The sequence below is a fragment of the Echiichthys vipera genome (assembly GCF_963691815.1).
Source record: "Echiichthys vipera genome assembly, chromosome: 5".
NCBI classification, from domain to species: domain Eukaryota; kingdom Metazoa; phylum Chordata; class Actinopteri; order Perciformes; family Trachinidae; genus Echiichthys; species Echiichthys vipera.
In genome coordinates, this window is record NC_139830.1 from 30,858,848 (window position 1) to 30,874,646 (window position 15,799).

A 15,799-nucleotide genomic window follows, 5' to 3' on the forward strand; every position below is an offset into this window, starting at 1 on the left:
TCCAGACCATCGGACAGCCACTTAAACACGCTTACAGGGTTGCCAGCTACTGTTACAAATATCCCCCACAAGCTTACGTGTTTCCTTCACTGTAAAATCTGGAGATAGAGAGATTGGAGATAGCCTTGGTTTCTGTTCTTTTAGTGGTTCAAAAGTCCAAAAGTAAAACCAGCCTAAATCTTGGACAAGGAGTTTCCAAACAGTGGTTTCCGGTTCACTGGAAAAAAAAAAGTGTACCACAGGCGGGAGCCAGGAACAGAATAAAAAAAAACATGGAGGACAGCAATGAAGCAGGTGGCCAGTGGAGGGAGAGGGAAGTTTTAGACCTCATTTGTATCTGGGCTGCTGCCACACACTGTTTTTAGCATTAAGCCATAAAGTCTGGTTGCCGTTGCCATGTTCGTTTCGATAAACACTGTTGTGGCATGATTTCATCAATGATCAACTGCACATGTGGGTCACATCAGGAGCGTGAGCTGTTCACACTGCAATCCTTAGATTGGCCACATTTAAGGACGTAATGTGAACAGACAAACAAAAAATCAGATTTGAGCAATAAATCTGAATTGTGCATTAAGACCTGCAGTATGAACGGAGCCTAAGATCAGAGAGAAACCTAAAACATGCAGGGCAGTGGCCTTCCAGGAGCAGGATTGGACACCCCTGGCTTAGGGCAAAAACACTATGTTGACCTACCTGGGTAGGTACCTACCTACCCTATCCTTGGGCCTGTTTCACAAAGCACGTTAAAAAAACTCTGAGTCTAACCCTGAACTCTGAGTTGATCTACTCTGAGATAGGAAACTCTGAGTTTTCAGTTCCAGAACAGCAGATTTGCGTTAGGTTGATCAACTCAGAGTAGTTTTACCTGGAGTTAAGCGCATGCACCACAATTATAAAAAGACAGCATCAATGGAGCCCTGATTCGACGAGTCACCATGGCAACGGGGAAGCGAAGGGCTAAGCTACAACTGGAACTGTATATATTAATGCGCTCATACGTGAGTTTGAACAGGTTTACACCGAAAGTGTAACACCGCTGCAGCAGCAAAAGAGAGGGAGACGGTGCGGGAGAACATTGCTGCTCGGGTCAGTGCATAAGTTTAAATGTAGTCCTGTTCCAATCACAATAATATCACAGGGGAAACTGCTTGAGTGGGAGCCTATTAGTTTATTTCATTTAAGTGCAACCCCGCGGGGGAGAAGCGCACTTGCCAGCAGCTTAAGATGAAACATAAAAACATTGTTCAAACAGGTAAAACATCGGCACAATCTCATGGTGACGCCTCATTTTGAGCATGTTTTACATGGTAAAGTAAATATTACCGTAAGTGGCTGTTTTATATGTTGTATGAAAACTCCCATTTGCAAAAAAAACGCAGCGCAACACACAACATCTGCTGTGATATAAGAGCATTACTGGTTGTTAATGTTGGAAATGTAAGGACGGATGAGATGGACTGTGACATGAAACGGTGTTGTGCGTATTCAGCCCCCCTGCCATGAAATGGACCCCCTCGCATTATAGATGATATTCTGGATCAGAAGGCTGTTGTTTCCACCTATAGGAGTAGTTTATATACCGGTAACCCAACTAAAAGCACACACTTTTGAACCTATGAATTGCAAGAAAAGCTGGGATTATATTTAGGAAACGCTAAGTCAAATACATTCAACTTGCTCAAAAGATCCATTTCATTCATTTTGTAATTATGGCTGCAGTATATTAAGGCCGTCTATGCGTGGTCTGATAATCATCTCCCGACGAATATGTAATTCTCTTTGCGGAAATGCGTCACCTTCATCCACGGGATCGTTATCAAAAGGACATGCCATGGTAGTGGAAATATTCACCACCTAATATAACTAATGTAGGCCTACTGAACGATTTTTATACGTTGTATAAAAAAACTCCCTTTTGCAAAAAAACCCAGCGCAACACACAATATCTGCTGTGATATGAAACGGTACCGCTCAAAAAGAGAATTGCCTGGAAATGCAAGAACATCTATAATCAATAGTTTGATAATCATCTCCTGAGGAATATTTAATTCTCTGTGCAGTAATTCTGCACCTTCATCCACGGGATCATTATCAAAAGGACATGCCATGGAAGTGAAATAGTCGCCACCTAATATAACTTCTAATGTCTGATTTTTGCCATGATTTTCTGAAAAAACTGACGACAGAACTATACTACGCCAAAACTCGCCCGCTGACTGAATGAATGAGGAAATCAAACACCGTGTGTGGCTGAAAGAGGGCGGAGACAGAGAGAAACTGAAGGTTTTCTGAGAAAAACCTGGTCCCGACCAGGTTAGTTTCAGAGAGCATGTTACCATGGTAACTGACCGAGAGGTTAAGTTACCTCTCTTTGTGAAACAGGTTAGAGTTACCCCTCTCTCTCTGGTTTGAGTTACCTCCCTTTGTGAAACGGAAAACTCAGAGTTTCCCTCATTTCAGGGTTAACAGACTCAGAGTTTTCACTAAACCTGCTTTGTGAAACAGGCCCCAGGAGTGGGACCTGATTATATTCGGGTTAGGGAATACCAGGGTTTCTCAAACACCATGTAAACACCATACCCCAGGCAAAATCTAGATCTAGTTCTAGACCTAGAGAACTCCTTTAGTAACCAGAGTTCTCTTGCATGTAAACATCTTACCCGGCTTAATATCAGGTTTCTTGTTTCTTGCATGTGCCGGGGTTATAACTCCCTCCTCCCCACTCTGCGGCGGTAGCTTTTGACCCGGAAATAGAATAAACCAGGAAGCAACGTCGCCAAAAACAACAAAAAAAATAGAGCGTTACCTTTAAACCGAGGGAGGACTTCGCCACGGCAAGTAACATCACTACCAAGAAGACCCGTTTTGGTCGTAATTCTGTCCAAAAGTTGGCTGTTTTTGATTTTGACAAAGGTGAACCGGAAAAAAAGCTGTATTCATTCCAGCTTTATGTTGGCGAAGCACCACCTACTGTACCGTAGGTTGAGTTACTCTGTCATTTTCCCATTCAACCCCCTGTCATGTATACAAGGAGAACTTCAATAATCCCCCCCCTGATAAAACTGCACATTTTCGAGTGGCCTTATTGTGGTATAATCATCATCAATCACTTATCATGTTGTCTAATCCCCATCTTGTTATGCCACATGTATTAAATCAAAACAAACATAGGCCTACTGCAGCCGCAGTGAAGTTGTCTCTTAGCGGTGAAGTTGTCTCTTAGCGGTGCAGCTGTCTCTTAGCATTGAAGCTGTCTCTTAGCGGTGAAGGTGTCTCTTAGCGGAGAAGTTGTCTCTTAGCGGTGAAGTTGTCTCTTAGCAGTGAATTTGTCTCTTAGGGCGCACTCACACTGTCCTTCCGCACCGGGCCAAAACCGTTTTTTCGGCTAAAGCCTTGTGCGTTTGACTAGTGTGAGTGCACCCGCTCCGCGCATAACTGCGGCCAGCAGGCCGTCCACGGCCCGGCTGAGAGAGGTGGGCTTTTGTAGAGCGCGTTTGCACATGTAAGAGCACGAGCGTGCGCATGTGTACGAGCACTCATTTAGCGGCTGGCTGGCTGGCTGGCTAGTTAGCTAGCTAGCTTGTGCTCCTGCGAAAGCTGCATCACAACACCAGGGATAAATAAATGGTTTTAAACAACCTTTAACACGTAAGTTAAATTGGTATGGTTAAAGTAGGAAGTCAAGGCTGTCCTCAACAAGAAGAAGGCTGCCCTCAGGAGCAGGGACAGGGAGGCCATGAAGGCAGCACAGCAGTAGGTGAAACACTGTGTGAGGGAAGCTAAGGACAGCTACAGGAGAAAGGTTGAGCAGAAACTGAGGGCGCACTCACACTGTCCATCCGTACCGTGCCCAAACAGGTTCCACGGGTAAAGTCTAGTTCGTTTGACCAGTGTGAGTGCAACCGTACCACGCCTAGCCACGGACCGTTTTGGAGAGGTGGGCTTTTATAAAGCACGGGGGACAAGTACCCTAAAGCACAGGGCACGGTACGGACGGATAGTGTGAGTGCGCCCAAAGGGAGAACAACATGAGGGAGTTCTGGGCAGGTGTGAGGACCATCACAGGTCACAACACAAAGACATGAGCTACAGGGGGGGCAATGGAGAGGGTGAACAAGCTGAATGACTTCTTCAACAGGTTTAACCAGCCATTGTCCCCCCCACCCTCACTGCAGCTATCTCTGCTATCTCTACCTCACTAACAGCGACAGGCGGAAGGACACCACATCTGACACTGGTCAGCAGCAGTGGAGCCCCTCAGGTCACAGTGCTGGCCCCTCTTCTCTTCATCCTGTACACCTCGGACTTCAGCTACAACTCGGCCACAACAGCTCTCTGCTGCCTCCAAGACGAAGGAGCCGGTCATTGATTTTGGGAGGTCCTGACCAAGACAGCGACCAGTCCTGCTAGAGGGAGCTGAGGTGGAGGCTCAGGCTGTGGCTGGACTACACTGTGGTGTGCTGGGGGGGCAGCATATCCAAGAAGGACACCTCCAGACTGGATAAACTGATCAGGCGGGCCAGCTCGGTGGTCGGCATGAAACTGGACACACTGTTGACGGTGGAAGAGAGGAGGACACTGGACAAACTGCTGGACATTATGGACAATGGCAGCCACCCCCTGCACACCGTCATTAACAACCAGAGGAGCCTGTTCAGTGGAAGGCTGCTCCTGCCCAAGTGTGGGACCAACAGGCTCCAGAACTCCTTTGTCCCTCAGGCCATCACACTCTACTCCTCACTCGGGGGGAGGAGGAAATAAAGAGGACAGAAGGGAAGGAGTGGGAGCCACTTACTGTGCAATTAATAATCTACTCTTACAGACCTGGACACTTATCTTCTTTTCTTTGTGCAATAACTTTATCCACCACTTAAGTGCAATAATTTAATCTTACTGCTCATTTCTGTCATATACAGTCATACATATTTTACCTTATGCATTTTCTATACATTTAACTTACCTGATTTCATCTTCCGGGAATTTTATTTTACCTGTGCATCTACCTCATATATATTTAACTGAGAGTTTATTGTTTACTTTTATTGTTTTTTTATACTTGCTATATTTATTTAGCTAAGAGTTTATTGGTTATCTTATACTGTATTTTTTTGTGTTTTTGTAAGCTGCTGGAAATTCAGTTTCCTTGCGGGAGTCACTCCAAAGGGATCAATAAAGAGAAGTCTAAGTTCATTTGCAATTAGAAACATACTTATAAATAATAAATAAATGGAATAATAGAATAATAAAAATAAATCATTAATAAAATGTAGACGACAGGTACAGAAAAGATTTAGTAAATGAGAATCGCAGTTGCATTGCTAAGGATAACCATGGTAACCTATTGTAGTTGACCAAAAAAAATACAAATGTGATCCTGAAAACTAGCATAATAGGGCATCTTTAATTACACTGGCACCAATGCAAAATTCTAATGACGGAATGACTCTTTTTTCTGTAGATGGTCTTTTTATGGGATTCGTTGATGGCACTGGAGATGGTGGGTAAAAAAAGAATGATTGCTAAGCTGTCCTCCCTGATAGACAACATATCCCACCCACTGCAAGACACTGACAGCACATAGCAGCTCCTTCAGTGACTGGCTGCTTCACCAATGCTGTGTGAAGGAAAGATACCTCAGGTCCCTCCTTCTTGCTGCTCTCAGTCTTTAAAAAAATCAACCAAAATCTGCTCCAAGTAGACTGTGCATACTAAAACTGACAATTCACCTGTGTATTATCAATGAACACCTAATGGTACAATGCCGATATCTCCTCTGTGCAATACTGTGAATACTATGTATTCAACTTTCCAGTCGGTTACTTATCATATTTTGTTTTTTACTGTTGCATGCCTTTTTTATGGTTTCTTTTTTAACAATTTACTTGCGTTTTTACTGTTAACTTTTTGACATTTATATATTTATTAATATCTTGCATCTTCTACTGTTGTAACACTGCTGTGGAATATGTTCCCCACTGTGGGATAAATAAAGGATTATCTTATCATATCTAATAGAATGAAAAAGAAATATAAAATGATACTATTCTTATATTTTAAAAAGGAAATAAAAGGGGAGAGCTGTATAACCAAAACAAACTATATACACAGTGCAAAGTGTTTGCCTAAGCAAACTCATCAAGGGCAATCCAGAAAAAGGACATGCTCTCAGTCTCTCAGGACATTATTTTGTTTGTGATTTTGATTTCAGAACTCAGAGTACACAGGCAGCGTAAGCTTATTGCTGTGAGGGAAAAAAAGAGAGTGAACTTTAAACTCTCCTTGTCAGGTGACTGCAGATAAAACTACTGTATGGGGCCCTGACTCAACAGGACCTGGAACATTAGACACATCACTGTAACACACAGTTCCTCACAAGGAAATACTCCACCTGCAAAACGCATGCTGTATTTTTGTTATGAATCGAAAGCCCAACAACAGGAACATAGACAGGTTTTGTAAAGGGATCTGAGAAACCCTAAATGCAGAGAGAAGTGACTGTTTGTCAGAGGGTGGCTTTTCAGGTTCCACAACAGGGTGCGTTTAAGAGCCCTGGGACACACAGGCTGGTAAAGCCAGGTTGAGTTGAGGAATGTCAGCACGTAACAGGGTGGTGTACAGTGAGGAACGGAGGGAGGGAGTCTATCAGAGGAGGGACAAAGAGCAGGAAAGAGAGAGAGTCATAAATGCAATAATTACAGCTTAGGCAGAAATAAGTGACGCACTCCTGGTTCCACAGGCTGTCTTCGTAGCTAACAACACTGCTTTCACTGACAGGAGAGAGAGGGCCCACAAACCACTATCGGCTCTCAATTGTTCTTGGAGGGCTTTTCATTTCTAGTCATGGATTTGCTCCTGGATTCTGGCTAATTCAGACAGATTTCTCTCTCAGAACAGAATTTTCCTAATTTCCTTTTTGTTTTTTGAAGTTGGGGGAATCACTTACCATGTCTGTGACTGCCCTGTTCAGAGGCAAGTGGGGTACCAAGTCACAGGAAACCCCAGAGAAGCATCAAGCAACTGTAGTTCAACCCAGACATGAGGACGATGATGATGAGGATGACTCTAAAGTTGGTTTCAACAGAGACCCTATCCGCAGGAACTCCCGCTTTTATCGGTCAATGAGGAAGAAGAGGATGGTCTCATCTGAGCAGTCTGAAAGTAAGAAAACATCAGATCTCTGCTGTGCTTGTAATTTAACATAACATTGCTGCTGGACCTCACACCACCTCTTGTCTCACAAGTTAAATAACATTGTTTGCTCCTAAAGTAAGACTATTTAGCCTAATTCAAACCTGTTTTCACTTATTTAACTAAATGCAAAATCAACATTGGCAGGCTTCATTGGAGAGCATCACACTGCAGTATTATGGTTAGGAATTAAATTCTGTGTTTGCTTTGGTAATGGAGTCTGTGTATATATTGTATATCACTGCTATACATTGTTGTCCCATTGGCGGTTTATACAGTTGTCATTGAGTGTGGAAAAAGGCTTGGTGCTTCTAGCCTTCAGTAGACATCTACATGACCACAACCTGAGAAACTAGTTTTGTTTGAACAGCACAATAGAGTGATACCTGTACTTCCTAAAGGTCCACCTAAGAATTTGTTTGTATGTTAAACTGAAACAACCAAATATATGTGATATCCTCCTGGTATTAAGGTCTGAAATAAATCGAACAGTTGTTCTGATTAGAGTTTTATTTTAACCTGCTTTGTGCTTCAAAGCAGATCAATACTCAACAGTCTGTAAGAAGCACAGAAACTGAATAACAGTGATGATTTATGTCGCCAAATGTATTGTAGTGTTTTTATCCTATACATTAGTCATTGTTCTTTATAGGAGAGCACCATATTCATAGAACCACACCAAATGCAACAATAAAGTGCTTGAGCTTAGACTTTGCCCGGCATCTCAGATAGGCCTCAAAGGGAAGGATTAAAGGGATTACTTAATACATAACTAGACAGTCAGCATTAGGGCTGTAGCGATACACTAATCTCACAATACGATACGATACACAATATTCAGCTCACGATACGATATATATATCACGATATTCGGCTAACAATACTATTGAATTTAATACGATTCGATACGATACATTTACATCATTTTCTGAAAGATTTTAAATGGACAGTGCGATTTTGGTGACATCTTGTGAGTGTTCCATTGACTGGGATTGACTTAATAAAAACTGAAAGAATCAATTACAGAATATATGGCTCTGACTGGACAGCAGAGATTGTAACAAGTCACTTTTTGCAAGTCTCAAGTCTCTGAGGGGAAGTCCGAGTCAAGTCTCTGATGGCAGCAGAAAGTCTGAATCAAGTCTCTTGTTGTTTTAATAAATAATAAAATAGAATTAAAGTGCAACTGTATTGTATAATTACACAAAGTCTCAACTCATGACACCTTATAATCTAGTGTAAATAAAGTCTGCTGCTCCCTTTACCTGAACTAATTACAGACACACCTGAAACTCCAGGCCCTGCTCTCATTGGAGGATTTTAAAGAAGTTTGAAATAACCTTCCTTTGATACATTTTTATTGTATTATAGTCATGTATTTTGTATTGGCTGCTCATTCTGTTTGTCAGAAACGTCAGTCGTGCTGCTGTCTGTCTCAGGACACTCTGAAAAAAAAGAGATGTTTAGTGTCAGCAAGCTCTTCTTGTTAAATAAATAAAAATCCTCCAGCCCCTTAAACTCAATGTGATGGTTAAAGCTAATAACGCAGAAACAGTAACGTAATGTGGTCAACAATAAACCCGTATCGTAAACTTGACTTTAGCTGACATTAATAATTAACATGTTTCTCCCAGTTTAACGGCGTTAGCCAGCAGATGGAGGCAGCACAAATAAGAAAACACCTTTCAAAAATATGTAATGTAATGAACGCCAATCAAAAAATGAATCTCTCACAAAGCTAACATTAGTAGCAGGATAACGTTGATAGTTTATGTGGCCGAGCTTAACACAGGTGTTGCTTTCTGTGATTCTTTTGTTTCGGCTTTGCCTGAAGTTATTAAAGCCAAACAATATGAGAAACAGTAATAAAACTGCAGCAGCAGACCAGGGTAAAGTTAGTTTGAAGTCGGATATTTGAATAGACTGGGACCGGAGTAGGTCTGTTGATTATCCAAATTAAAACTAACTTCACCTCAACAGCAGCAGGTGATGTGCTCTCCGTGTCATCTGCAGAGTGTGGCCGCTCACACATCTCTGTGGGAGAGAATTACTTTCTGCTCCTGATGTTAATTCTCCAAAAAGTACATAGATAAAAAGATTGTGCACAAGTCTCAAACCTCGAGTCCTCATCTCTGAGTGCCAGGGGGATTTGGATGGGACTTAATCTATGGATACTTGCGGCCAAAAAATCGATACTTTCTGTGGAAACAAAATAATGATTTATATCGCAGAATCTATAAAATCCTACAGCCCTAGTCGGCATCGGCAGAAAAACAAAATAAAATTTCGTGAAAACTTTGCCCATTGCATTTCACCAGTTATATGGACATATGGTGTTTGCTTTGATAGCATGTCTGATAACCCCACACAAGATTACTGCACAATGTGGCCACTACAAATGTAGTTTATCTGTAGTTACTGTGTTACATGCAACTGCTATTTCTTACTGTATTAATGATCAGTGAAGAGAACCAGTGGCTGAATTTACAAAACCTATAATTTCAAAGAGAGTGCTGGTGGTCAAATACTGAGACAGTTCTTAGAGCAATAGAGTTAGTGGTAAAGTGGCAATGCAATAGAAATTAAATTGAATGATTTAATTGTGGGGCTTTTCAAGACTTTTCAAATTTTATCAAACCAAATTGATCAAATTTGGATAGTGAAACGAGTCATTTTGCAGGGGTTGTGTTGCTTGAAAGAGTTTATCCATGGATTTACAGACGTCTATTTTGCCATGTAACCGGGCATTCACACCAAAAGTGATGGAGGCGAGTAAAGCGACAAGCTTCCATTCAAAATCAATGTAAATGACGCAATGACACGTGATGTCGCTTCCGCGACATTAATGCGTTGATCGCGTCCATCGCCTCATCCCGTGTGTCGCTTCAAGTTGAAAAATTGTAACTTTTCAAGCTACAACACGTGACGCTGAGACAGCCAATCAGCGCTGAGATTGCGGTAAGCGCCAGTTCTCCGTGAAACATCGAGGGGCTCCCCAAAGCCGCCATTGTTGCAGTCCTTGGGGGAAACCAGACTGTTCCTGTGGATAAAATATAATGGATATAACTATGAACTGTGGATGGAAGCGACCTGCCTTTAGGCATCTAGTCTGCCGGAAATCCAGATGAAGAAGAAGAACAAAGTCGTCAGTGCAGAGTGAAGCGTGTCTCCGGTCTGATCTACCGGAGACCGGGCAGCAGCCTGTACGGCTTCAGAGGTTAAATCAGCCTGATCTCACTGCAACGCAAAGGCTCTTTAAAGAGTCACACACTTCATCTGAGAATCCTGTTAGCACTAGCATAACTTCCCATCTAGCACAACAGCAGAGGAGGCTGAGCCGGGGGTTAGCTTCAGTTAGCTAGCTGCCTCGGTTGCTAGCTGCCTCGGTTGCTAGCTGCCTCGGTTGCTACCTGCGATTGAAGCGATGATCGAAAATGTGACAAATGTGATAAAGAGACGCGATACTCTCGTTCTTGGCGATTTAATCGCCTCCATCGCTCCTGGTGTGAACGCACTATAAGTCACTGGGAAAAAGCATTTTTGGGCCCAATGGCATCACGTGACTGCTAGAGAAGTTGTAATTCCACCATTTGGCCACTATGTCAAACTGTTTTTTTAAAGTCTGGCACACTTCCTGTGGGCCTGGTTTTAAATTGTTCAGAGCTCACTGGGAGTGACTGACGCAGTTTGGGAGACGTTCCTCTAAGGGCGCACTCACACGGTCCTTCCGCACCGCGCCCCAGGCTTTAGGGTACTTGTCCCCCCTCCCTCTCCCCTCTCCCCCCGCGCCCCAGGCCCGTTTGTACTCACACTGCCTGGGCCTCGCAAAAATGCTTCTTGCTGTCCATACGTCATCACGCCGTAACACGTCACACGCATTGATTGATGTCATCGCGATGCATCACTTTGTTTATAAATCTTTCCATAGATCTCAGAGTTTTTGTGCATCTTGTCCGACTGTTTTTGAATATTTTCATCGACCAAATCTGCAGTAAACACTCCACCTCCGCACCACACCAACGTGAACCTTTCGCCGCCATTGTTGTTGTTGTTAAATGTCCACGCATGGTCCATCCTTCTATTTTCTATGTCCGAACAGGCGCACATAAATGACGTCAGAACCGCCGTAGGCATCGTGCTCGTGCTCGTACACGTGCGCACATTCGTGCTCGTACATGTGCAAACGCGCTCTACAAAAGCCCACCTCTCTCAGGCGGGCCGTGGACGGCCCGCTGGCCGCAGTTATGCGCGGAGCGGGTGCACTCACACTGTCCTTCCGCACCGGGCCAAAACCGGTTTTTCGGGTCAAGCCTAGTGCGTTTGACCAGTGCGCCCTAAGTAGAAAGTAGAAAGCACATTGATATCGACAGATGAGTGAGTATCTACTTGTTCAGCTCGTTCTCTGTGACCAGTGTGGTTTGGAGGCATATCGAATTAGCAACCTAGCTAACTGGCCAGCTGTTGGTTTGTTGGCTGCTGGCTCGCTGGTTCCACCATCTTTTCATGCTGCACTGGTTACAGAGAACGAGTTAAACAGTGTGCTGGGTCTAACGGTCTGCTGTCCCACTGCTGCTGGCTCTAGGGCTCCCTTCTCTTCACTGCTGACCTCGCCAGCTCAATGTCCTTTCTATGACATTCTATATCTGTGGTGTAGAGACTTTTTGTTATTTAAGTTTCTAAATTGAGTGCATAGTTCCATTCTTTTGTGTTTATACGATGGAGAAAACTGTAGTACAGGATACTTTCCCAGTAATGTCCCCACAGGCACCCAGTTCCTAATATTATCAGAAATATATACATATTGCAATACTTTTATCAGTGGGTCATAGGCCCAATCCTCATGTTAATTCCTTTTGGCGATACATTTATTTAGAGGGAAATCCAATCTTAGTAAAAATAAAGAAGTTATTGTTAAAGTTTCTAATGGGAATACACTTAGATCAAGGGGAAACAGGCAGTCTAGTTCGAAGCATCGAAGGTGGCTGGCTTCTTACAAGTTTTCATATTTATATTATGTATGTGTGTATTTATCAGGTGTAGAAACAGGAAAAAAGGCATTGGGCCTTGTGCACGAATCACTGGTACGGACATATTTATTGTACAAGAGAATTTGTTGCATTCACAGATTTTCTAATATTCCCAGTTTTCTCTTAGGTAGAAACAAATCATATGTGTGGTCCAGAATTGCCGTATGAGTCGTATAGAAACAGTCTGCATCTCTCCGTAGTGGACAAATCACTTTCCTTGAAGAATGATAATGCCTCAATTAATTAATTTGGCATTTTATGCTTTACAGAAATCTCTTTAAAAAATAAAACTAAAGTAAACTCACTGCAAAATGAATGTTGTGTTTACCATCTTTATCATTATTACCATGACTTGCCAATTTACTAAGGTTTCGTAACATTTTGTTATAACTTTTTCTTACTTTTAGCCATAAGGTAAAACACAAAACAATTACAAATACAGTTCCAAAACATCTGTATAAAATGTTCCACTTCTGATTTACATCTTTGACAACATTTGGAAGTAAAGTTTATTAAGAGATCCCCCTGTGGTGTCAAGTATACTCAGACTGTCCTCACCCACAAATAGCCCTGTAGGTCCATTGTTCTTGAAGCTTATAACAACCCACATTATAACACCCACAGTTAGTTATTAGGCAACAATCTCCAGTGGTGGGAACAAACCACAGAAGCAAACAAGCAAAGTAATGTGATGTAGTTGTAATAGCCCAAAACCCCACGGAGGGCAGCAGGTTCAGAGGTGAATGGGTCAAGCAAACACAGGACTTTCAGGAGGCCAGTGTCTGTGCCCCGTGCGAAATCAAGAGTCAGCTGTGACCCTGTTTTTTTTTTTTTTTATTACCCAACTTCCATCTGTGATGTACTTTTGTACGTTACTCATTTTAAGCCAAACCATAATCTTTTTCAAAATTAAACCCAAGTATCTTTGTTGTCTAAACTTAAGCAATTGGTTTTGTTGCCTAAACAGTCTGATGTTGTTTTTGGATTTATAGGCAATCTCCCTATTCTGTCGTTAAGTTATGAGGACGTGTTAAGTATAATCTATACTCACACCAAACTGCAATTGCCTGAATTTAAAGATATAATCCCTAAGATTTTCATCCACTTAATTATCTGTTAAAGTCCTATCTGTCATAGAGTGAGTTGAAATAATGGTAGCGTAGTAGGGGAATTACCACAAAATGACCTGTACAATTGTGTTATTATTAGGGCTGTCAATCGTCAATCATAGTTAACTCGCTATTAATTGCAAATTATTAGTACCTCAAAGAGATATTTTTCCAGTTTTTAATACTTTTATCGACATGGGAGTGGACCAATGTGCTTGCTTTATGCAAATGTAGGTTTATTATTTATGCTAAAATCCAAAACAATGACAGATACTGTCCAGGATATTCTCAAGAATCACAAAAATGCACAAAAACATATGCTGATTCAATGCAATTCATATAAATACAGAAGACCCTCGTTCTCCACAATTTTAATCGGCCTGCAAGCTGTAGCTGTTGCCTCTCTGCATCAGCTGTATGTTTGGACAGCAGGTGGGTTTTGAGACTGGACGTACTCCGATGGAAACTCACTTCAAATAGACAGTAAATGCAGATAACTTTGGTTTTGTCCAGAGAACCATCTGGCTTTAAAGCTGAGCTTGACATTCAAAAGAGCGTCTTTATTTATTTATGATGAAGGAGGATTTTTCTGCTGCCATTCAAAGTTACTGCTGCATCGCTTTCTGATTTCCCAAACTACGGAATGTGCACGTTAATCACGCATAAAAAAAATAGGGGTTTTATGAGGAATTTGCATTAATGCTTTATTTTTGCGTTGACTTTGACAGCCCTAGTAATTGTTATTTAGCTTTATTTACTAAATCATATTGCTTCCTTGTTGGACCTATGGTTGGGACATGTGCGCCCAAAAACTATAGAATATATATGTCTATTGGACTCAGAACCGTCTTAGACTCGGTAGAGTCCTAGAAGATAAATCAATCTCATTTATAGATTCATCTAGACTCCTAAATCACTATATTATTAGCATCGGAAAGACACTTGCCTTTATGGTCTTGAACAGTCTGGACTTTGGACTGTCTGGACTCTGGTCCCAACTGCCTTTGGATTTGGTCTTTATTTGAACTCGACTGGAGTTGATCTTTGACTTGAATCTACAGCCCTGCAGCATATTCTTAACTTTGTTGTACTTTTCTTATATTTGATCATAAACTCCTTTCTTTTATAGCTATTCACTGCTGAGTCGTTTTCTTCTCATCATTATATTATTACAGCAGTGTATCCTCAAGGCTTGATTGCATTTGATTTGTCATGTCAGTCTTTGTAACCTGTCCGCAGGTTTACTGTAACTTGGAATACACACACCCACATACAGTGGGGTTGCCACAGTAGCATGCAGCACTAACAGGATATTCTCTTACTGCCTGGGCGGATAAAAAATAGCACTGGCTCATCAGCAGCTGATTGCACAATGTGTTTACTGTCAAACACAAGGCATGAAGTTTCCCTCTAATAGATGGATGACCTTTATAGTAGAACTTTTTGGTATCAGGAGGGTGGGGCAAAAACATAATTTAAAGATGTGTAGCCTTGTCAGTAAACTACTGGCCAGAAATAATTATTGAAGTCTTTTTTCAACACCTGTTAATAGCAAATTGAATATAATGTAAAAATGATATCATGGTATAATTTGAAGCATAGGCGTTAACAGAATTATATCACGGCACATTCATCTTAAAGTACAAGTTTGAGGTTTTTTACTTGAATATTTTCTTTTCATTCTACCTTATACTTCTACCCCACTAAAATTCAGAGGGAAATATTCTACTTTTTATTCCACTGCATTTATCTGATAACTTTAGTTACTAGTTACTTTGCCAATTAAGATTTTTTTTTTCATACTGGCTTCTACTCAAAGAGTCAGTAAATATTCCCTCGCCGGCTGGATCCGCACACATTGTGTGGTTACTTGGGAGCTGCAAAATCAAAATCCATACCGTAACACAAATTACTACCATCCTACTGTCTATACCGTTTATACCGTAGACCCCTAACTGGTCTCTGCACTGTCAACTATTTTTACAACTTAAAACAGTCATCCATGCCTTCATAGCCTCCCGTCTTGATTATTGCAACTCGTTATATTTTGATACCATCTAGTTTAAAATGTGGCAGCAAGAGCTTTGACAAGGTCAAAGAAGAGGGAGCGCATCACTCCCATTCTTTCCTCCCTACACTGGCTGCCTGTTACAGAACTGAATTTAAAATCCTGATGTTTGCTTTTAAGGTGTTAAACGGTCTCGCCTTGCATTACAGAACTCCTGTCCCCTTATCACTTTTTAAACTCAGATCCTCTGACCCAAGTGTTTTGGGAACAATACTTTTTCTATCTCCGTCCCAAAACTGTGGCATTCTTGTCCTCCCACCGACAGATTCTCTTAACAAGCTTAGGCATTTCTCCTGAAGTCCCTGTAGGTCTGTGTTGTGACTATGCGCGTTGTATTAGTGTGTGTGTGTGTGTGTGTGTGTGTGTGTGTGTGTGTGTTTGTGTGTGTGTCTTGCCTGACAGTG

General features: G+C 41.8%; 1 protein-coding gene across 1 annotated transcript in view; it reads left to right on the forward strand.

Annotated features, from left to right (window-relative positions):
* Positions 1–6,742: 6,742 nt before the first annotated feature.
* ngef (neuronal guanine nucleotide exchange factor) overlaps positions 6,743–15,799 on the forward strand; it is a 37,918-nt gene continuing 28,861 nt past the window's right edge. The window contains exon 1 of the mRNA XM_083913851.1: positions 6,743–7,161. Within this exon, the coding sequence (XP_083769977.1) occupies positions 6,948–7,161 (214 nt within the window). The 5' untranslated portion in view covers positions 6,743–6,947. The remainder of the gene's footprint in view (positions 7,162–15,799) is intronic.